Below are 23807 nucleotides of genomic sequence, written 5' to 3' on the forward strand. Positions count from 1 at the left end.
GATACATACAGTAATGTGCATTTTTATCGTGAAGGCTTTAAAAAATTTTCTTGCCTCAACCGCTGGCTCAGTTGCGGTGAAACTGTACAAAGAGCTTGTGTATTATGGTAACTTTTGTATCGTAGCAAGTTTTGCAACGGTACTTACTTGTTTGAGCAGTGCATGATGCAAAGGCATAATCATCTACGTCGAGATTGGCGAACCGAAACCCAAACAGTTTTTTTGCTGAAGAGCAGCAGTAGCGCCATCTGTTTTCTGCAGTGGCAAGCGTCACAAGGAACCGAGGCGAGCGTTGCAAGGAGCGCGAGCCCTTTGAATACGCCATTCCGGCCGTTTCGTTTGCTTCAACTGAAGCGCTTCGAACATTTTCGGCCAACTGAGTGGAAAAAATGCCAGAAACAACTATTTTAACGAGGCTTTACCATTAAAAGAATATTTTTGTGGCCTCTTTTTCTTTTCTTTTTCTGTCGAGTGCAAGGAGTGCGGGCCCTTTGAATACGCCGTTCGGGCATTTGCGATGTCTTTAGTATTTTTCAAGTACAGTACAGTAAAACCAATTAAAGGTTTATCTGTCATCATTTACCCAATGAAAGAAATATACACACATCAGACCCGAAGAACAGCTGTTCCTCTCGCTGGGCGTTCATTCGTCGGAAAAGCATGGTGTAAGCTGCTGAAAGAAACAGTAATTTACTGGCATTGCATGACGTTCGCTCTTATGTACGTCCCTTCCTGGTGTCCGTGTGTGTTTGGTGCTGTTGTAAAAGTTATCTGCCACCAACTCGCTCGTGCTTCTACATTGCCTGATAACAAAGCAAAAGACGTTCAGGCTGCAAAGCAATCAATCCTCAAAGTGGCCGTCTGCAGCGTCTATGCATTGCTGCAGCCTGTGATGTATTCGTTGAACAGTGCAGTGCTCATGTCGTCGCTTACTGTGTTGAACTCTTACTTTATCCGCTCCTGAAGTTCCTCAAGAGTGCGAAGGCTTCCAGCCCTGTAGACGCGCGATTTGATATATCCCCATACAAAAAAATCGCATGGTGTCAAATCTGGCAATCGCGGTGGCCAAGGCATATTGGACGACCCACGCCCCATCCACCAGCCCGGAAATTCCTCATTGAGCCATTTCCTAACTTTGGCTGTGTAGTGTGTAGGGGCGCCATCTTGCTGGAAGATGCCTACCTGCTGCTGCATGTGGTACTGCATCAGCTCCGGCAGAAATTTTTCCTTCAATAGGCGCAGATAAGAGTCGGCTGCCATGATGTCCTCAAAGAAGAACGGGCCGACCACTCCCTCTTGCCAAATTGCACACCAGACAACAGTGCGTGGTGAGTTCACGGCCCTGGTGTGAGTGAAATGCAGGTTGTTTTTCGCCCAGAAACGCGTGCATTGTCTGGCCATCAAGGTGAAAAACAGCCTCGTCACTGAACAGCAAAAAATCGAGGTGTCCAGGATCTGCTGCCACCCTCTGCTGCTCTGAGCGGCAGAATGAAACCCGCTGGGCTTTGTCTGCGGGGCTTAAATTCTGGTGTACCTGCACCCTGTATGGACGCCACCTTGTGCTTTTAAGTGCTCGGCTCACCGTCGATGGGGCTACGCCGAACATAAACCCAGCACGGGTGCAGGTCATATGAGGGTTGGCTTCAAGGACGCCCTCAAGCGCATCACCGATTACACGGTGTGTCTCTGATTTATCTTTTCTTACTTGCCTAGTCACGGGCCCGATGTCTTCAAACTTCTGGCGCCATTTCAAAATGGCTGCGTGAGATGGTGGCCGCCGCCGAAACCTCACCGTGAATTGTTTGCGGACAGTGTGAATTGAGTTTGTCTCAATTAGCCACGCCACTGCCGCTGCTTTCTCATTTGCACTGTAAGTTGGCATACCGCACCTCAGCACACCACAGCACAGTGAAACAAAGACGTCAGAACAGCAGTGAAGAATAAAAAGCTTGCACCACACAATGAAATTAAACAAGAAAAACCAGCTCAGGACTTCGCAACGTCATCCTCCGATGCTTTAGGAGAGCCATGAAAGCAGATGATACAAGCTGAATTGGATAAAATCACTCGACAGAAAAAAAAAAGATGCCAAAAGAATATTCTTTTAATGATAAAGCCTCGTTAAAATAGTTGTTTCTGGCATTTTTTCTGCTCAGTTGGCCGAAAATGTTCGAAGCGCTCCAGTTGAAGTAAACGAAATGGCCGGAACGGCATATTCAAAGGGCCCGCGCTCCTTGCAACGCTCGCCTCGATTCCTTGCGACGCTTTCTACTGCAGAAGACAGATGGCGCTACTGCCACCCTTCAGCAAAAACTGTGGGTTTCGGTTCGCCAATCTCGACGCAGATGATTATGCTTTTGCACCATGCATGGCTCAACCAAGTAAGTACCATTCCCAAACTTGCTACGATACAATAGTTACCATAATACGCAAGCTCTGTGTGCAGTTTCACTGCAAACGAGCCAGCGGTTGAGGCAAGAAAATTTTTTGAAGTCTTCACGATAAAGATGCACAATGCTGTATGTGCATTCTGCCCATTTACATCTTAGAATGACCTGGTACAGACTCTACAAAGTACTATCAAGCCATAATACATTTCTATAGACAGTGTGACACACTCCATAAAAGTGTTGTGGACACAATCTATCACAATGCTCTGCAGCAATGAAAGCCATTTACTGGCCTGCCTCAATAAGTACCAGCTGCATTCACAAAAATATATGCCAAGAAGACTTGACATCTGGACAGCATTCTCTGGATGGCTCATATCAATAAATAATTGGGTAGAGGCTGTGTTCAGTGCTTGTACCCCAAAGATTTTGTTTGTAACCAAATGGCTCTGCTTGTTCCAATGCTACTGGTAATTATCCCCCATTCTAAAATTTACTCTGCTACGACGATTTCTCCTAAATGCATTGGATTGATGTGAAAGATTGATTGTGAAAAATTGATTGTGAAAAATTGATTGCGAAAATTGGAATGTGAAAATTGGAATGTGAAAAGTGATGGAATTTTTTTTCAACTGGGTTGGTGTCAAATTGTCCGCTTACTTTGTAGAATTTGCAAGAACCGTAGACATCAGGAATTAGTTAAGCTCATTTTATGCTCAACACTTAATTTGTGTACAGTCAAACCTCATTATAACGAACACAGATACAGCGAATTATCAAATACAACAAAGTAAAAGCAAAGTTAGGTCAGCCATGCTTTATTTCTATGAGAGTTCTATCGGTATAACGAAACGAAAAATTCAAAATTTGACACTGTAGCGGTCATAACAAAACAGTTTTTGTATTCACACGGCTCAAAATGCGCAAACAAGCCAAAAAAAAATCCAAAATACTAAAATTTTGATTTTTTGATGGCTGCCTAGCATGTGACTGGCACATGACTGAACCACCACCCGCTCGCTCCTGCCGCCACATTTGCCAACCTGCACACGCTATCTCTGCATTCCATTCTGTTAACGTTGCGCAACATGGTGGCACTGAAACGCAAAGCAGTTTTGCTTGAAACGAAGATAAAGATATTCAGGGCGGTTGACAGTGAGCGCAGAAAAAAGACATTGCCGTGGACTTCGGTGTTGCGATTACCATTTTGAGCGCAGGGCAGAAGATTGAAAATCTGAATCTGAAGGTGCCGCGAAGAACAACACGAAGTGTGTAAGGCTTTGTCACTACCAGGATGTTGAAGATTCCTTGTTTGTGTGGTTTAAGCATGTTAGAGTGCGCAACCTGCCTGTGTCTAGTGCTGTCCTTCAAATGAAGGCGAGAAGTCCTGCTTTCGTTTTAGGCCACAATGACTTTCATGCAAGCAGTGGCTGGCTGCAGTGATTTAATGATCGTCATCAAATTGTTTGCCATGCCTTGTCTGGCGGAGCAGCCTTGACGCTGAGGACTGCAAGAAGTGTGCAGAAAGCTTCCGCATGCAACTGGAAGGCTACGAGGAGCGTGATGTGTACAACGTGGATGAAACTGCTTTTTTTTAAGCTGCTCCCAGAAAAGTCACTCGCTGCAAAGAACGAACTGTGTCGCAAAGGCAAAAAAAGCAAAGACCGTGTCACCGTCGTAGTTTGTGTAAACATGGATGGATCAGACAAAAGGTGGCCAACTGTTATCAGTAAGCCTGCTCACCCCAGGTGCCTGCGCAACGCCCGGAACCTGCAAACAGACTACCGTTCGAATCAGAAGGCGTGGATGACATCACCACTGTTTGAAGCATGGCTGAAGGCCTTCGACAAAGACATAGCAGAACAGCACAGCAAAGTGCTCCTAATATTGGACAACTGCTCTGTTCATTAGGTGTCTGTTCCACTTGAAGAGGTCCCCTTAGTTTTCTTGCCGCCAAACTCGACCTCTGTGCTCCAGCCTTTAGACAGGGGCATCATTTGCTCTCTGAAATGCTGCTATAGAAAGTGACTGGTTACGTAGCTCGTTTTTGACAGACAGGGGCATATCAACGCCCATAAACCTGAAAACAATGCCGGACATGCTGGACAATGAAGTGACGCAGTTGACAGTGAGAAATTTCTTTGTCGATGCTGGGCTAGCCCCATTTGCAGCGAGACTGAGAGCGACGATCCTGAACCTCAAGTGGACAATTTCAGCGAGACGACATGACGTCAACTGGCGGTTCGGAACATTTATGTTCGAGGAAATCACCTGTGCAGACGACAACATGGCTGTGGCACCCGAACTGACCGACCAAGAAATTGTCCTACAGATGATGCTACAAGCAGAGAATAAAGCGAAGAAGAAGGTGAAGAGCGAGCTTTCAGCAGGCAGTGCTGAGGCTGCCAACAAGGCCAGGAAATTGAGAAGGCACCTCGAGAACCTACCCATGGCCAAATCAGCTGACATCTGGAAAGCGCTGCACTGTGCTGATTTTGTAGAGAAATTTATCCTGCCAAATAGTGTGAAGTGCCGCCCAACGAAGATTACGTCATTTTTTTAATAAATCAGTTTTCACGTGTGGCCACCATCCAGATTTGTGTGCTCATTTTTTCTTTCCAGTACGAAATGCAAGGTGAGGTTTCACATGCTTAACCCATGCTTTAACGCTTTAAATTAAAAAATGGTGCGTTTTTTCAACTCTGTGCTTTCCATCTTAGGGTGCCCTTTACGTGGGTTTATTAACAGACCTTTTCTGTGGGAATTTGAGTGTGCACTTTTACAACAAATATTGGATATAACGAAGGAATTTCCACGCAAAATGAGACTTCGTCGTAACGAGGTTTGACTGTAATGTGCAAGACCTGTAGACATTAGGAACTAGTTACAGCTCATTTTATGCTCAAACTATCACCACCTAATTTGTACAACGTGCAAGAACTGCAGACATCAGGAATTAGTTACAGTTCATTTTATGCACAAATTCCTCGCTAGAACATCAGAAACACTAGCAACACTGCGTAAATATTCATTTAACTGTTCATGAACCAGCTAATACACTAAAGACACTTATGCTCTTTTATATATCCAAATATTTCAACTCAGGATCAATACATATTATATATTAACTATAACAAAAACTAAAAAATCTAAGCAACAAACAGATCTGTGTAACAAATATATAATGTGCTCTCAAAAAATAAATGAAGTAAAGACTGATGCAACACGTAACAACTTACATTCAAAGCACCCTATATACAAAATGTGTGAAAAAAATCAGCACGTGCTATGGCTCAGGCTTCAATTAGGCATCGGTCTGCAATTGCTTAGTATCAGGAAGCCCACTTGCCATCATGAAATGTGAAGACCTATGTCATAAAAGCAGATCATGTCAGATGAAAACCCACTGCTATCATGCCCTGTAGATATATAACATGAAGTGACGCAGATTATCCGCACAATCGCTGTTTGGTACATAAAGATTGATACTTCAAACAATCGTAAATATCTCACCAAAACATCTTAACATCTTTCAGGGACAATACTGCATGCATAGCAAAGTGCATGTGGGAAGTCTGTATGGCGTTAGCAAGCAGCTCATTTGTGCCCTATGCTTAGCTAATTGTACTGCCGTCATGCTAACCCAAGCAAGCTTATAATTATCACTTTGTTATTTGTTCCTATGGTTGGAATATTGAATTGTTTTCTGAAACATAACGTTCATGTGAAAAAAAAAACAAAACAGACTCACTAGTTTCAACAGTAAAAAAAGAAAACGAGTATTACCACACAGATCAACATAAAATGGTAAATATACAAAAATCCATGTTATTGTATTAAATGACAAACAGCTCAATACAGGCAACATAGTACGAAGCTATTCAAGATACACAGTTCAGTACTAGTCTGTACAGCTTTAGCAAGCAGCTCATTCGTGCTCTACACTTAGCCAATTGTACTGCGGTCATGCTAATTCAAGAAACCTTATAATTATCCCTTTATTATTTGTTCTTGTGGCTGATATTTTAAATTGTTTCTGAAACTTAACTAGATCACATAAAAAAAAACTGAGCCTCTTTTCATTAGTTTCAGTAATAAAAGCAAAAAACAAGTATTGTCACACACATCAACATAAAATGAAAAATATACAAAAAATCCTTTTTTTTTTGTATTCAGAGGGTAACAGTAGCTAAATACAGAGTACATAGAAGCGGTTTAAGATGAACAGCTTGATTGTATAAACACAGCATAAACAAAAAATATGGGCTTGGCACGGTTCACAGAGTATGAATACAAGAAATTATGCCTGTCACTTTTAGCACAATAGCATGGAATAGAAACACATTTATTGTCATAACTGCTTTTCCTGATGCCTGATGAGGCACCACAAATTTCACACAACTAACAGGCTACTATCAAATCAATTAGCACACATACAGCTCCACCATTTGAAATACAAGGAAAAATTCTGCACAATGGTTCCCAAGACGGGTAAGCTTGTACACTAAGCTTATCCTGAGCAAGTTTAATGAGCAATACTAATGGCACCACTGAATGCCTTCAAGCTAAGCAGTGCAAGAAAATAAAGGATCGGATTTTTTTTTTAGTCAAGGGTGGCCATTAAATATTATGGCATTTAGTTTAAAGCCCGCTAACGATTTTTTGTATTACATAGACACGTTTGATCAATTAGTAGTGTTTTCTGTGACAGAAATTCACATTCAAATTCTCAACAAGAAAGTGAAGCCCGATTTTTAAAACCAACTGTAAAGTCTGATTCGAAAAATGAGAGACCTAGACATTGCAAAAACCAAATAGCAAACTGTAACAGCAGGCGCAAAGGTAGTAAATCACAAGTGCATTTGAAAATTCCACCAGTTTGCTGCATACGTTGTCGTGAAAGAGAACACCGATAGACACACATCAAGATTTGAACAGAATGATTGTGCTCCTTCTAACCCTTCCCTTTAGCTTCATGTATGCGCCTCATCCACAATTCTAAACATTAAAAACTAACTCCAAAACATTGCCAAATCCCTTCACAACAACGGTGATTCGACACTCTGAAAAGTGACTCCTTCCTTTATCAAGTGGTTAGATGACTATCTGTCGCTGTGGTCAAAACAAGCTATTTGTGAATAAATCCCTTAGTTACTGTTACTATCTGTTATTAAGTACTAGCAGGAAAACATCGCAGCTTTATTCTACAACAGACCATCACAGACATGCTACCTTTTGCACCTTCACACTGCCATTTGCAGAAAGAATTTCATTAAGTGACAATCAGCTACCTGTACTTTTAACAAGCTGAAATTACAAAGGAAACCTCAGACTACTGTTGCAAGAAAAGCAGTATAAAACAATGAGCAGAAAACTTTCAATGTTCTTTGATAACCAAGCTACAGAAGTGCTTTCTTGTGGGTACACATTCTCATGCTATATAGCCGAGAGGTATAATACTTGACCTTCCACATTTTCACTACAACTTGCAAAAAATCTCATTGAATGATGTGCAGCTACATCTAGCATATTTCAGGCTATGCTGCAAAATAAGCTCCAGGATCAGAAATCAATTTCTGCTCATCCTTCACAATCTTCGAAGTAACACAGACAGCCACAAGAGTTTTTCCTACAGACAGGTTTCCTCAAGTTGCATGCACCAAAAGCATGGCGTCTGTTGTCCAATATTCAGTGGGATTAGAACTTACATGTCTCTGGCTTTTCTTCATACACAGCATCCTGGCCAGGTGCCAGAGAGTTGCGCCGTGTGCCCATCCCATTGATGCTGACTACGTCGTCCCTCCTGAAGAGGGCAGAGATTTCCTCAAAAGTTCTGTTCTTCGTCTCTGGAACTTTTTTGTACGTGAATGTCCAGAAGAAGCCCAGCAGTAGAGTAAATGGCAGGAAAGTGTAGTTTCCAAGAGCTGCCTGCAGATTAATAAAGAAAGGTAGAGCTTATGTCAGCCATACAAAAGTAAATAATATAAATAAAAAATTAAAACCGACTTGCATCAACTTTAAAAAAAAAAAATTGAGCATACATGATGCATACACTGCAAAAAGCATGCATATTCCCACAAAGCTTAACATTTCGTGTTTTGAATGACTGTCCTTTCTTTACCACCACTGGGATGCGGCCTTATTCTTTTAAATTTGCCATGGGAGATGCATTACTTCGTACACTGGTTATCAGATGATGCTGGATTGTGTCAGAAATGACAATAGTCCTGCGATGCAAGTTGTGACTGTTTACAAAGATAAAATGCTATTACTTAGGATGTTCTAAGCCACAGAGCAAAGCTGACAGATTCGGCTAGCCTGATCTCGATGATAGCTCAGCACTAGGGGTGTGCGAATATTCGAAATTTTCGAATATAATTCGAATATTACATTTTTAGTATTCGTATTCAATTCGAAAACCAAGTATTCGTGTTGTTTCGAATATTCGACCCGACGCGAGTATTCGTAACCAGCCGAATATTCTATTGGGAGCACCGGCGTTCATTTCGGTCCGCAAGTCCTATCGACAGAGACATAAGAATATGGCGGCGCCCAGAGCAATGCGTAACGTTGGGCCATGCAGTAGTTAACTATGCTGGTGAGCTTCTTTGTGGCTATACCTGCGAAGCTGGTATAGTCGGAGCTGTGCACGAAATACCTCGCAATACGTGCCAGTTCAGTGCCAAGTGAGAGGGCATTTTTGTGGCTGGAGAAGTCGCTGCAGCTAGAAGGAAACTAACTGGCTAGAAGGAAACTAACTACTTCTGCCTGACCATGTGAAGCAGCAGGTTTTTATGTTCATCCCAGCAACGCGCTTTTGTGCTTATGGCAAGCTAGCCTTGATCAATGCTGTGTACTAGCCATCCTCTCTGATATTTCCACTCTTCTAAGAATAATGTTCGAGACTTTGATACTTTTTCTGCAGTCACCCACATCTTTTGTGTTCATTTCATCACTGATAGCTCAACTGTGATGTTCTTGGGGGCTCAAATAACGTTTTGTAGTGGTTAAATGCGTCTGTCCTTGATTATTCGATATTCGATTCGATATTCGGAACCAAGTATTCGTATTCGATTCGTATTCGAAAAATTTGATATTCGCACACCCCTACTCAGCACGCTTTTCAGTAATGCAGCCGTCAAGTCCCTTTGCTTCTTTGTGTATGTACATGCAGATTAACCCAGGAAACAGTCAATTTTGAGTTTTACACAAGCCTGTTTGCCAACCTGCCTGTGTCCCTGCTATGTGATCCTATTTCAAAACAACCTGTACCGAGCTGGTTGGCAGTGCACACACTAAAAGTCTAAAAATTAAAGAGTATAAACTGAAGAGGTAAACGTTAGTAAACTGAGTAACATTCAATGCAGCAACTATTACTTGCAACGAAAAAAAAAACAAAAATACAGCATAAATGCTTCTTGAATGCAAAGTTGCACATTTAATTTTTTGGCAGTGTGATTACGAGGAATTCATGTGGTAGATACCATCATGAACAATCATGACAGCTTCTATGGTTTTAGGCATTAGATGGTACTTCTTAAGTTAGTCATGCATCACATGACCTGACATTTCTAATCTGTAATGCCTATGGCCTGGCCATGAATGAGAGCGGTCAGGCATTTTATCTCTTAGATGCAGTTTCGCAATAAATGTTAGCTTGGCAATATCATACTGGCTCCTTTTTCTATATTGATGGTAGGTCGGTGAACATTACGCTACTAGTATCCATAACATCTCCTACAGTGAATTCAGGCTTGGTCTGATAGAATGTTCACAGGGATTATAACATTTGGCACAGTCCTTTAAAAAGCAGCCCTGCTGCGGGTTTCACTCGACTCCATCAGTGCTTTCACCAGCTATTACTCTTGCTAGTATTGTGTACCCCAGCTTAGATGTGTCACACCGTTACAAAAATTACTTTTCATAATCAATGCTTATTCCCACAGAAATTAAGTCTGCAGAAATTACAAATAGTACACAAAAATTACAAAAGAAGTCTGCAGAAATTACAGCATGCACTTCAGATGAAACCTGAAAGGGCACAGCTAGCCCAATGCAGAAAGTTTGAGTGCTCTATTGCACTGTGAAAAATATTCTACAAACAACTGTAACAAGCCCAACCGGTGCAAGCCATTCATAATGCAAGGCATGCTCTATTTTCTGCACAACTCTACTAATGCTGTCAAGAACTTTAAAGGCAGGTGCAAATCTTTCACAAGAAACTGAAAGGTACAAGAGAACAGCACAGAGCCAAGGGTTAAGTGCATTGAAGCACTTCTGCACTGACTTCCATGCTGATAAGTCACCACACTGCAGCATTGGTAGGCACTTGTGACAGATATGCTACTGCAGCTAAGGGTATGTTAACACTGACCTGTTCACCCAGATGAAACTTGTCATCTGAGATTTCAACTGACTCCAGCAGGAAACTAAACTCCTGGTTTCAACTGTCAAATATGCAGATCCCAGTTGGTAACTAGATTCTCCCAGTTGGTAACTAGCTTTTCCCAGTTGAGCTCCAAATGGACCACAGATGGTCTCAGCTGCAGGTCTACTACAAAGCTGCAAGTCTCACCCTGAGAACCAACTGAATCCTGAATCTAGTTGCAGTGGAAACAACTCTAAATAGTATCTTTAGTTGGATGAAAATTATCTGAATCTCCACACAAGATCAATACGAAAACAGCTGCGCATGGTGCATTCCTAGCTGGTTCCAGTTTGGAATCTGCAAGCACCATGTGATTCCAGGTAAGACCACTTGGTAAGACCAATTTCACAGCCAAAACTAGTCAACTGCCAAATGGCCCAGTGCAGTTCCAACTGAAACCATTCCTGCCTTAATGACACCAGCTTGGCTCCTTAATAAGGAACCCCTTAATAATAGCATGTTCACTGGAACCGTTCCAAAAGGGACTGGGGCAATAAACAAATTTATGCAACACCATTTGAACTCCAGTGCGATAGTCTGGCCTAAGTGCACTGCGAATGACCACATAATGTGAAAATTGACTACTGCAAAACTCGAACTATGAATTCAAAGACGGTTACAAGTGTAGCCTTGTTTGATTTACACTTCTAACCAAGGTGCAAGATGGAGTTAACGAGACTTTAGGATCAAAAATCAAACAATTACAAAGCTTTGTTGAATTGGAATAGAACACTGAATAGGTTAAAATTCTAAGAAAAGAAATTCTACAAATACATTCGGTTTTCTCGCTGTGGTTTTCTCAACAATGCCACTTCCGTGCTGCATGTATTTGGTGGCCTTAACAACAGTCCAATTAAATTATTTATAGCAGTTAGCTTTCTGCAAGAATTCCTTTTATAGGAATACATGCATTTAACAAAGATATCAAGATTTTGACTGCTTTCTTCATAATAAAGTGCACAAACTCACTAGTTGTGGATCACAATGCAGAATCTATCAATGAGCACCAATCAGTGAAAGAAAGGTTCTCATTCACAATATGATTCTGGTTTCCCAAACTTTTGAGCCTAATGCAATTTATGGAAAAGCACAAAAATGTAATCATGCTGGCACAGCTTTGGGAAGCATGGAAATCATGAAGGCAGTCATCTTGCAGTCTGTCTCCTCCACTGTAAATTACAAGACCTCCAAACCTTTCTACCTGGTGGAACGCCACATCAACATAACTAAAATGAAAACAGCATTCTACAACAATTAAAATGCATGTGCTATGGTTTGAAGAGCTCATAGCAAGGTGCAGTGAGATAGATGTAACTCTTTTCTGGAACCAAGGGATTTAACACAGTCTTGATGCCACCTATGCTGTATGCTTCACGTGTGCTGCTTAATCTGCTATGATGTTACCTATGATGTTACATTAAGTTCTAGACACAACGCTACTAAAACTGAAACCACTTAACAGGAAATATCGACTGATTTTTGACGTGCCAAAACAATGCTGTGGACTATGAGGCACACCACAGTGGTGGGATATGGGTAAACTTTGGCCACCTGGGGTTCTTTACTCGCTGACATCACACAGGCACTTTTGCATTTCGCCTAGATTAATACTAGTCGCCATGGCTGAGATCAGCAGCTCAGGAGCTGAATGTCAGCCACTGCAGCGAGTTCTCTACTGGGAAAGCCTTCCAATGAAAAATCAGGAGTGTGCATGGAACTTGGTATGGAACTGGAATGCAGTGTAAACACTGCATTCTAAGAAAAGCAATAAAACTCATACTAAAGAAATGAAGATGATACTAGCAGAAGTTCTGGTGCCTTGAAGAGCACAAGAGAGAAAAAAAGTGATTGGCACACTGTGCAAAACTAAAAGCATATTTACCGCTACAAAATTCAAGTGAAAATGCTCACAAAGAGAGGAGTGTTGTGCCATAAAGCTTTGCAACTGAAGGAGCGAAGACAGCACGCCACACATGTAGACTTAACCTAGCAAGGTCTCACTAAAACCTATGAAGCCAGCTGTGTTTTATTCAACTCCAATCTGTAATTATGCCATGCCTCGACTGCAAGACTAGCAGTCTGCAGAAAGGGGACCTAGATGGTTGGTACAGCACCAACTTATTGGGTTGACATTGGCTGCCCTGTCCTTTAGTCAGAATTACACCTTCTGTACCACTTATGCTGAACACAACAGCTGCAGGATTGGTACCGATACAGGTACATTCCAGAGTATTGTATAAACCAACTGCTTAGCCCATGCTCTGCTTGAATCATGAAAAATTGGCTCCCAGCTTCAGTAGCTTCACCTCAATTGTTTTCAGCATCCTGAGAACTGTATTAGTGTGGAAAAAAAGCAAGTTAAAACAAGTATGCATGCCCACTGTTAAAAATTTAGATACTTTCTCATGCACACACTGCTGATGTTTTTAAGTTGCTACAGAGCTGCCTCTTGTTTACTGCAAGCTTTTGCACAGTAAGAATTTCAACTTAAGACTCCAACCATCAGCAAGAGGAGACTGGATCAACCAGGAACAGAAAGTACCACAGGAAGCAAAATTGAAACTAGTTCACTGGAAATTGCAGCGATTTAATTTCAGGCCCCATTATTGCATCTCAATCTTTTCTCTCCGGTCTCCCATGCTGCTTGGCAATAGGTGTTTTTCATCACGAGAAATTTGGTCACCCGAGCCACTTAACCCCTTAACCGTTTCGGACGAGCAGCGCTCGTTCTTGCCAAGCCGTCCCCAAACCGTTATGGACGACTGTAGCTCGTCCTCGCTGAATAGGTTCTTCCCTTCAGCGTATCGGACGATCAGCGCTCGTGTGTGGCTTAGATGGCATTTTGCTTGACAGATGGCAGCACTGATCTGTTAATCTCGTTTTCTTCTACTGCATAAACGTTTTTTTCCTTACTTCAACTTGGGTTCTAAAAATGGCATCCGGCAGAGGCGACGCGTGTTTTGCTGAGCTGTCTTCTCGGAAAAGACGCTTTTCTTTATCGCCATCTTCTTCAGACGATGGTGATTCAGACACCGAAGTGTGCATTGTTTCAGGCAGCGAGGATGACAGTGATGACGTTGTGCTGATCAGTTCTTCCGATAAAGAGAGGACAGCTCAGAAGCAAACTTCACGAGTGCACGTCAGTGGATGAAGATCGACGTCAGCAACATCCCTACGCAAGCCCCTCGGTTTCCTTTTATGGCAGTTCCCGGTTAGACCACTATACGCTTGCCTGATGACTTGCTTGAATATATTTATCGCTTATTACCAGCAGTAAGTTGGTTTTCTGTATTGCGAGTATTAACGAATTTGAATATGCTAATTTGACTTCGTGTTTGCTTCAAATATTTTTTTAAAGATTGAATGCATGCTTTTTATTCCAATAATAATCGAAATCAGGAACAAAAGAAATAAGCAGTTTTGTTAAGAAATTCATTGATATAACAAAACGGTGAAGGGGTTAAAGCTCAAGTATTCAAACAATGCTGGAAAGGAGGAACAATACACACCTGCATTGAGGGGAAAATGAGGCTCACGATGAAATTGGCTGACCAGTTAATGAGGACACCTATGCTCATGGCAGCTGGCCGAGGCCCCTGGGAGAATAGCTCGGCCATGAGCATCCAGGGAATTGTTCCTGTGGCAGAGGCAAGAAAAACTTGAGCGAAAGTTGACAGGGTGCAAAAACCTCATTTTTGCTCACTTCTTGTGCACTGCTCATACCTGCTACAAGCAGTTTGTATTGCAGCACTGCACATGAACTTAAGACACAACTAAGCATCCCGATCTCACAGGTGCCCTTTTGCAGCCACACAAGTGCAGATGATAAATGACAAAGCATACATTTAGTAGCTGTTAGCAGTAAATAGAAAAACAGAAATCAGCCTATTTACCACCCTGTGCTATATCGGTAGATAGTGAACCTGAGAAAGTTATTAGTACACATGGAACAGGCAATTGTATCCCAGAACTGCACTACAAAAGTGAACGTTATAATGCATGAAACAGCCATTTTCCAGAGTTCGAGTGATAGTATGGCTGCATATACAAAGAGCTGGAGTTAGAAAAATCAAACACTCAGCCTCAAGGTAATATTTTGCAGACATGAACTGTAGTAATGAATCTCATACTGTAATGTCTATACTGTTTCCGGAATGCTGCCCTTTACTGATGGACCCTTCGGCGTTGATAAAGTCACGTCTTAGGTACAACCTGCATTACCTATGTGACCTTGCCAATTACTGCAAAGCTGGATCCAAGTTAACATGGACAATTTCTAGACAGAAGCTTTGCTTTCTATAACATATTCATGTAACTTGGATCTCGGGCAGTAGCTTCACTCTCCACTGAAGTGAAAGTAGACATGAATGAGGTGTTTGGTTGAGTACTAAACCAAAGCCACAACTAGACCAAGGCATTATTGGTTTGGCGAAAGCCTCTAACGTTTTTTTTTTTGCCAGATCCAAGATCGCGTCCAAAAGGAGGCAAGTGCACTTCCATATTTCCTGGGATTTCAGAACTCCAGCTGTATTTCTCCACAAGCAGTAGATGGCTTTGGCAAAATACTAGGCCAAGCACTAGCAGATGGTAACACATGGATTAAAGACACCTCTACGTCAGGGCAAGACATAAGCCCAAGAGGGTTCAACTCAGAGCTATCAAAATGTGTATACAGAAAGTAGGACCACAACAAAGGATTCAAGTTTTTGCCTCCAGGAACACTCAGGACCAATGACAATGCCACCTTTGTAATGCTGGTTATATGAAGCTGTGAGATCAATAATAGCAGAAAACCATGGGCAGTCTTTAAAGCTAAAAGGAAATGCTTAATGCCAACGACAAAGTCCCCATTGCATTACACATCACAATGAAAGCATGATATTCATAACTGCAGAAGACTATTAGTGAAGCAGCTGGCATCCTTTAATACTAAGAGCAATCAAGGTATCATAGCAAAGTGCCACAGTGTGCAAACCATGGAACAAGAATCATGTCGTGAGATTTAGTGCACCTGCAGCGTGGCCGTGTTTCCCTCTACACAATCATACTTTCATGAAACTGAAGTGCTTAAGCAGAGTTGTCGAAGGCTGTCTAGTACAAGGGTTCATCTTACTCTGAGTAAACTGAAAAGGTTATATTTTTAAGCCAACCATCCAATTACTAGCAGTACAAAAAATTAATCTAGAAATTTGCATAGTACTAAACCTTCATTTCAAGTTTCTTCCCAAGCACGAAAAAATTCCAGCGGCTTTATTTTTTATTATTACTGCACTGCAGAGCCAATTAATGACTCTTTCATGAGTCACAATTTGTCACAGCCATAGTTGCACATGCCATGTAAGGGCAACCATAGACAGCATTTTTATTTTCACAACTTCATGTCCTTCATTCACAGCATAATTCTTTACAATAAAGGTATCACTATAAAAACTGTGCAGCTAAGTGTTTCACTCAATATTCCATGAATGATTAAATAAAACATTTCCATCAAAATTATGTCATTTAGGTAAGGGTAGCAGTTAAAATAAAAAGTAAAACTAAAGCACAGCAGCCCTAAATCCCAGCAATAGATAACTAATCATTAGGTGTTGACCAACTTTAGTGAATTATTTACAGGCAGCGTCGGCTTAGAGTAAGGATGAAAAAGACTCACCTGGACCAATTGCAAAAAAGACTACAAAGCACAAAGTGCTCACTACGCTCATGTAGGTGATCCACTGGTACAAGAACTGAAAAAAGAGGAGTCACAAGCAAGTTCCAATGTAGTCTTCATGAGGGTAGTATTTAATTCCCATTAATTTAAACCTTCTCATATTGCCGTTCATTGCCAATTGGCCTGTTCATGCTTCATTTGATGCCAATAATACCGAACAAGCATTGCAAAGCTTCCTTGCTCTCGGAATGACATCAAACTTTGCTCCTTTAGTGAATGCAAATCTTCCCACTTGTACGGTCCCATACGGACCGACTGCTTAAACGTGCAGTGAATCAACATGTACTAGCAGAGAAAAAATAAAATAGACCACTGTTTTTGCACTTTCACGCAATGATACACCATGCTGAATTCGGAAAGCATGCTGTGCTCATATGCAAGCATGCCGGAGGCAAGACTTCACAAGCACACCACACCTCCCAGGCAATACACAGCAGCGCATGAGTGCAGTTATACAACATGAATGTGCCCCATTTACCGGATTCAATTAGTGAAACCTGCATTACACACATAACCGATGCGACAAAAATGAAAACACTTCACACAACATGACATGAGAGCATGCATTTACTACAAAAAGAAAATTAAAGGGGCTCTGAACATCATCTGAGGAGAACACAACTCACTTGCAGTGTGTCATGAATACCCGAGCCAAATAATACACTACTGCATGCAGCAGAGAACGCGCGAAATTTGATGAGCACTCTCCAGCGACTTTTTCATGCTCGCATCCTCCTCTGTCACACTGCTCCAGCATATGCCGGTTCAAAGATCTTTCAGTGCGCAAAAAGTGACGAGAGGAGAGGGAAAGGAATGAAGACGCTGAAATTTTGACAACAGATAACTCAGCTTCTACAACTCACATCAAAAAAATTCTTGCTTGAGGATATTCGTGAAGCGACATCCATTAACATCCCAGTCATAACGCAATTTTATTAGAGCCCCCTTTTCAAAGCCCCTTTAAGCAAAGGCCGAAAACAATAATGAACCTTGATTGTACAAGTGCCCACAAAAGGTTTTGGAACACAAAGGACATAAAAAAAATTGAATTTCGTTGCTGCCCGGATAATAGGCCTGAAATTCAGCGGTGCATTGTGCAGAGGAATGCAGAGGACATACCATATTTATTCGAATCTAGCCCAGCTTCAATTCTAAGCCGACACCCGAAAGTCGCAGGCCAAATAAAAAAAGCTTTCTTCGAATGTAAGCCGGCCGCAAAAACATTTGAGAATGATAGCAGGGACAGCACAAAATGGCACTTATTTGTAAGAAACTGCTCCCGCTCACTCGTCCTCACTGACCTCCTTATCACTGTCCTCCTCGTACACAGCACAATCTTCTGTGCCATCAAGTGCATTGAAAATGCTACTTTGGGAACGAATGCCCAACCAAGCTTTCTGGGATGTCGCCACAGGCTGCAGCAATCCAGCTAGCAACAACTCCTATCCTAGCGACACATGCTTGATGCGGACTGTTGGAGTTAGCTCGCACGTTTCACTGGTCCCAGGGAACACCTCGCTCTCTTGCCAGCTCTCTCACTTTGACCTGCAGCACTTCTGTGGTCACTGGAAGTGCTGCTGACATCCGCAATTTCATGAATTCTTTCCTCGTTGCAGCACAAGCAAAAAGGTCATCACGAATACAAAATATCCTCGAATCCAAACCAACCTAAAGGTTTCATATCTTGTGTTTTTTAAAAAAACTACATGCCTAGATTCGAATAAATACAGTACTTCAGTTTTAGCTGCATATTTAACTGGCAGGCAGCTGAGCTTTTTAGCGATTTTCATGTTCTGAAACCTTTGTGGGAACCTGTACATATAAGCAACAGCATCATGTTTGAGATGTTATGTGATGCTAGTAGCGACACATGCCACTCAAAGACAATCTGTCAGTGGCGTTCAAAGAGTCCAGCAAGCCAGACAGCCTCATCTCACCTTGACCAGCAGGGAGATGGTGATGAAGATGCTGAAGATGAACATGCCCCCCAGACCATACAAGTGGAGTGTGCGCCGACCAGCCCGATCCATCAGCGGGATCGAAACTAGAGTCATAACCACCATGACCACGCCCACTCCAATGGTGGCATACTTGGCAGTGCTCGGTGGCAGGCCAGCTGCCTCAAACAGTCGCACAGAGTAGTAGAACACCTGGGGATAGAGTAAACAAGGACGTGGCTACAACAAAGGATGCAAAGTGAATGCTCGCAGCAAGCATAAGTACACAGAAATGCCCTCGAGATGGCACATGCCAAGGTTATACAGGCGCTCTTTAATGGGGGCTTTGCATCACAATGTAGCTGCTGCTCCTTTCCACATCATTACATGTGTGTGTAGGCACCGCAGTGTAGGGGGGAAAAAAAAAGCTTGGCAACGTCTCTGAAGGCACAAGGCAAAACTTTTCGGGTAAGCTTGGTAGGCACTCCAGCTATCATGACCGACAATAAAGTGGCAGCTGCACCAAGCTTCTGACAAGCAAATGTAATCCAACTACTGACTATAAAGCGGCCCTGAAACAAAATTCTTCTCTCTGCATTTCGTCCAATCTCTCCTTCCCTTCCTCAGCACCACTTCGCAAGAATCAGTTCTGTTGCATCAAGACATATAGAACGCAGCCATCAGCAGTGTTGCATGTACAGCACTTGGTTGTGTATGAGGACAGGGTTCATGCCTGATGCTGTATTTCTAGCACACTCTAAATGCTGAAAGGTGAACAAGCCACGAAGATAAACAAATGCCAATATCTGAGGAATGTGTTTCATAGCCTGTTCAGGATTATGCCTCCTCCCTCTTTGAAGATGCAGAACCATCATGCCTCCCAGCTCTTTTTGAATTACATCACAATATGACTATTATATATATATTTTTTTTTCTTTTATGAGGGTTTAATGTCCCAAAGCAGTTCAGGCTATGAGGGACGCTGTAGTGAAGGGCTCCGGAAATTGACTAATAATTTTATGACCACACTGCTTCATCCGCATACTTCATGGCGTGGTTTTATCTCTAGCGCCCAAAGAAGAGAGCTTGGTGGCATAGCGAAATGCACCAATATACACATGGCCCCACATAATTAAGCTTAAGTTTGAACGATTTCTCCCTCTTGCCTAGTTCCAACTTTAGCCTCCAAATTTACTGCAGAAGTGTACTGAGTCACTAATGCTTTCAACTTTTGTTGCACCACCTTTTGTGTTGTGTTGCTTCTCTAGATATACTGAAGTCCTGAAGGTAGAAAAAACAAGACTACTTACAGCAATGATGCCAGAGAGCTGCTGTGAGAGATGCATCAGCACCCCAATCAGAAGCGGGAGGTGGAGTGACCTTGTTGTTATCACTTGCATCATAGTTACCTAGAAAATTAAATGCCTTAGCATGAAGTCACAAAGCAGCAATTTTTCCATACTTTAGGTTCCTAATGAATCATGCTATGCATTTTTTTCCCCTCATTTCTATTAAAAGAGGACAGCATATGGCACTACGCAAAATATTCTCAACTTATAGTTATTCATGCAAAAAATTAGGCGTGAATGTACTTTAGCCTCCTGCTGTTGAGCTTGCTCCTCAGTTTTCATCTCTTCAATGTCATCTTCAACCACACTTGAGCATCTCAGCTTTTGTAGAGCTGTAAGTAAAAACAAGAAAAGTTTGTCAAACAGGCCTATTTCAAGTACAAGAACGTAATGTTCAAAATAGTGCACATTTTAAAATTTCTATGAAACGTTAATGCTGGTATGTGCAGTTGCATGTCCCATACCAGAGCAGGGGCTATGAGAGAAGTCTTAGTGGAGGGCTCCAGATTAATTCTGAACATGTGCGGTTCTTTAACCTTTTCAGGCTCCACTTTTCATTTCCATCAAAAACAAAAGTTTTCGGCCTAAATAGTATAGTCAGGCATCAAGGCAGAAAATTTGTTTCCCAGCGCAAAATACCAGCAGTAAATTTTTTATAGGGATGCATAAAATTTTTTACAAAGTGTCTTAATGGTAATAGCAACATCGAAATGCCACAACTTGTTAAGCCAAGAACTAAAGAATCATGGAATCAATTTCTGTTTTGAAATTGCCTGCATAAAAATGGCAGACGGCGTGCTACCTCTTCAACTGTTTCGCAAAATGTTTACTATGCTCGCTATTTGGCACAAAAAATCATCCTATTTGCAACATGAAAGACGCTATCGTATTTACTCAAATAATTTGCTCACTCCCAACTTTTTACCCGAATTTTTGAAACAAAAACTTTTACTCGCATATTTTGTGCTCTCTGCTGTGCTGGACAACCAGCATGTATGCAGGTGTGCGCAAGGCAGGCTTAGGAAAATCAGCACGGCCGTGTCGACGTGTGCAGTTGCAAAAGCTGCGAGGGGTGACGACACGGATTGTGCATTGTTCATCCGGTTCACTCACGCTGGTGGTCGCTTTCTTAGATGAGCAGCTGCGCGCGCACCCGAATCCAAAACTACCGAACCATTTGCTGCTTGGTTTGCGGGTAGATAGCTGGGCCACATGCGAGGGTGCCATTTTATCGTCCGTTATCTCCTCTGCCTCCCACTGCTGGCTTCATGATTTTATCGTTGGAGTTTATAGCAATGAGTTGCGCACGCAGAGTCTATGTATAGGTGACAATATACAGTATATACTGCACGTTACGACCTTTGTAGTTTTTTTTAGGATGTGTTCAGAAAATTTTTGCATAATTTGAGCACCCCCTTTTTGAAGCCTAAAAATAAAGAAAAAAAGTGCCCAAATTACACGAGTATGATGATCATGAAATTTTATGGCACAAGGGCACCTGGGGCCATTTTAAATAGCGCCAAGGCACATGGTGTTTTCGTCTTCTCAAGGTGGGATCAAAGACCCATTTCCCAAGCATTTCACCCTAAACAAGGCGAGCACCAGGCAAGGGGAAAACTTGAGCCCATTGTATCACCGGTGGGTACCCGGCAGCACTGGGAATCGAACCCTGCACCTCCCGCATGCGAGGCGAAATTACACGAGTAAATGCAGTAAATTCAACTGAAACAACATAAAAAAAAATCAATGCTAAGCACAGCATATACTCTGAAAAACTGCGAGTTTGCTTTGTACATAATTCTGCACAAAGCACTTTGAGAGTTGTGCACCGGCACCGACATCGTCCAGCACATGGGCATTTCGACATTACACCTCCATCAAAATAAGGCTATCGCGGCCAGGATTCTTAGCCACTACGCCAAAGCAGCAGGTAAACTCTTAATAATGTTTGCTACCATGTTAAAAGGCTATTTTTCTGTTCTAAGTAGAGGTGCAGCTTCTTGAAACTGTGCTGAGAGCTGCTTACAGAATCCACTGTTAAGGTATCTGGCTGTGTAGCCTCTAACTATTCCTAACACATGCTGACTGTGTATGCTCTACACTGGCCTCCAACAATAGTACTGTGGCTTTCGCATGCTGTTGCAGAGGATGATACAGATTCAAATCTGGCTGCAGTGGTTGAATTTCAAAGGAGCTGAAATGCAAGAATGCTTGTGTACCAAGATTTTAATGCATGTAAAGAGCCCAACAGGGTCAAAACTGGTCTGGAGACATCCACTACAGTTTGCCTCATAGCCCAGAGAAAACCTTAATTTAACAATATGTACTATCTGCAAGCACAGAGCTGAGAAGCATCTGGATAACATCAGTAGCTGAAAGCAAAGCCAATGCTGTCACCAGTTACTTCAGCTCACAAGAGCATGTTTCATAAACATTTGCTCTGTAACAAACTGTGCATCACTCGTTCATCATTAGAGCACATCGAAATGAAATTTAACAATTCCCATTGCACAGTTTGCATGACACTGGATGAAAGCATGGGATGGAACACAGAAATGAATAAAATGGTCAGGCTGTGACTTCATGAAACAAATGGTTTGGTTTGGTTTGGTTTATGGGGTTTAACGTCCCAAAGCGACTCAGGCTGTGAGAGACGGCGTAGTGAAGGGCTCCGGAAATTTCGACCACCTGGGGTTCTTTAACGTGCACTGACATCGCACAGTACATGGGCCTCTAGCATTTCGCCTCCATAGAAATTCAACCACCGTGGCCGGGACCGAACCCGCGTCCTTCGGGTCAGCAGCCGAGCACCATAACCACTAAGCCACCACAGCGGCTATGAAACAAATGAGCCATATTTTAAAGTACATTACCACTTTCCAGCCTCTACGTGCTCAGAGGCCAGCACGAGGTTTTCTACTCACTGCGGTGGCTCGGTGGCTATGAAGTGCGGCTGCCGAGCCTGCCACAAGATCAAATTCTGTCTGCGGCAGTCACATTTTGATGACTGTGAAATTCAAGGTCACTTGTATGCTGTACCATGTCAGTGACCATTAAAGAATCCCAGGTGGCCAAAATCAGTCTGGAGCCCTCCACTAGGGTGTCCCCATATCCCCCTCTATGTGCAGCTTTGGGACATTATACTTCACATATAAATACAACACAATGCAGATAGTTTTCAGCAAAAACACTTTCAGGCTGTTAAGAAGAAAAAGCATCCTAGTCAGCAATAGGAGAGAGCATAGGGTTGAAGACTTGCCTTCCCGTGCTAAAGATTCTTGCTGCTTTGAAATGAGCAAATATCGTGGACTTTCTGGGCAGAAGGGCAGCAGCACTAACTGCAGCACAGCTGGAATGACTGCGATTGCTGAAATTCAAGCAGAAGGCAAGATACAGAAGCACTTAAAGATGGGGCAAGTTAGGACATTTTGGAAGCAAAGCTACAGTTAACTTCATACAGCCAAACCCTGTTATACTGAACCTGACAGTAAAGCGGATCGTGTTTGTCATAAGTAGACTTCCATATTACAGCCAAATATACAGTCAAGGAAACGTGGCATTTATCTCTTAAAAAATATTTTATTATGCATATAAGCAAACCCTATCACAGCACTTCAAATTAATGCTCTCCATCAGTGCCATGTGCTCCTGTACAAGACCCTTGCTCTCGACGAGCTGCTTCAGGTACATAATGTTACTAATCAAGATTGAAACCTTCCAGAGAACTTGTGGAAGGTCGGCATCCTTGCCTTTAGGCTGTCAAGAAGGTTTTACGGATCCAGCAATGAAGCTAGCACGATGCAGAGACACACAAAACATACTGTCTGCTGCCTGTGCACTGCCTTCAGCGCAGAAGCTGGAAAGATGAACGTCACGTACCACCTGGGCCAGCAAGGTATCTCACGTGACTGACATTCTAACTTCTGAAATTTCAGTCACTCTTTGATCACCGGCCATGTGCAATAAATTCGCTTTCAACACTGCCCTTGT

General features: G+C 42.4%; 1 protein-coding gene across 6 annotated transcripts in view; it reads right to left on the reverse strand.

The window, feature by feature from the left end:
- Positions 1 to 23807, reverse strand: part of Glut1 (Glucose transporter 1) — a 217106-nt gene that overhangs the window by 23131 nt on the left and 170168 nt on the right. For all 6 annotated transcript variants that reach the window (XM_089582389.1, XM_089582386.1, XM_089582385.1 and 3 more), the window contains exons 8-14: positions 23077 to 23184; positions 20061 to 20149; positions 19779 to 19877; positions 18469 to 18681; positions 16472 to 16547; positions 14328 to 14455; positions 8099 to 8318 (exon numbers count right to left, since the gene is read on the reverse strand). In XM_089582389.1, the coding sequence (XP_089438515.1) occupies positions 8099 to 8318; positions 14328 to 14455; positions 16472 to 16547; positions 18469 to 18681; positions 19779 to 19877; positions 20061 to 20149; positions 23077 to 23184 (933 nt within the window). The remainder of the gene's footprint in view (positions 1 to 8098; positions 8319 to 14327; positions 14456 to 16471; positions 16548 to 18468; positions 18682 to 19778; positions 19878 to 20060; positions 20150 to 23076; positions 23185 to 23807) is intronic.

This window comes from Amblyomma mixtum, chromosome 3, assembly GCF_055824585.1.
Source record: "Amblyomma mixtum isolate Tamu chromosome 3, ASM5582458v1, whole genome shotgun sequence".
Lineage (NCBI taxonomy): Eukaryota > Metazoa > Arthropoda > Arachnida > Ixodida > Ixodidae > Amblyomma > Amblyomma mixtum.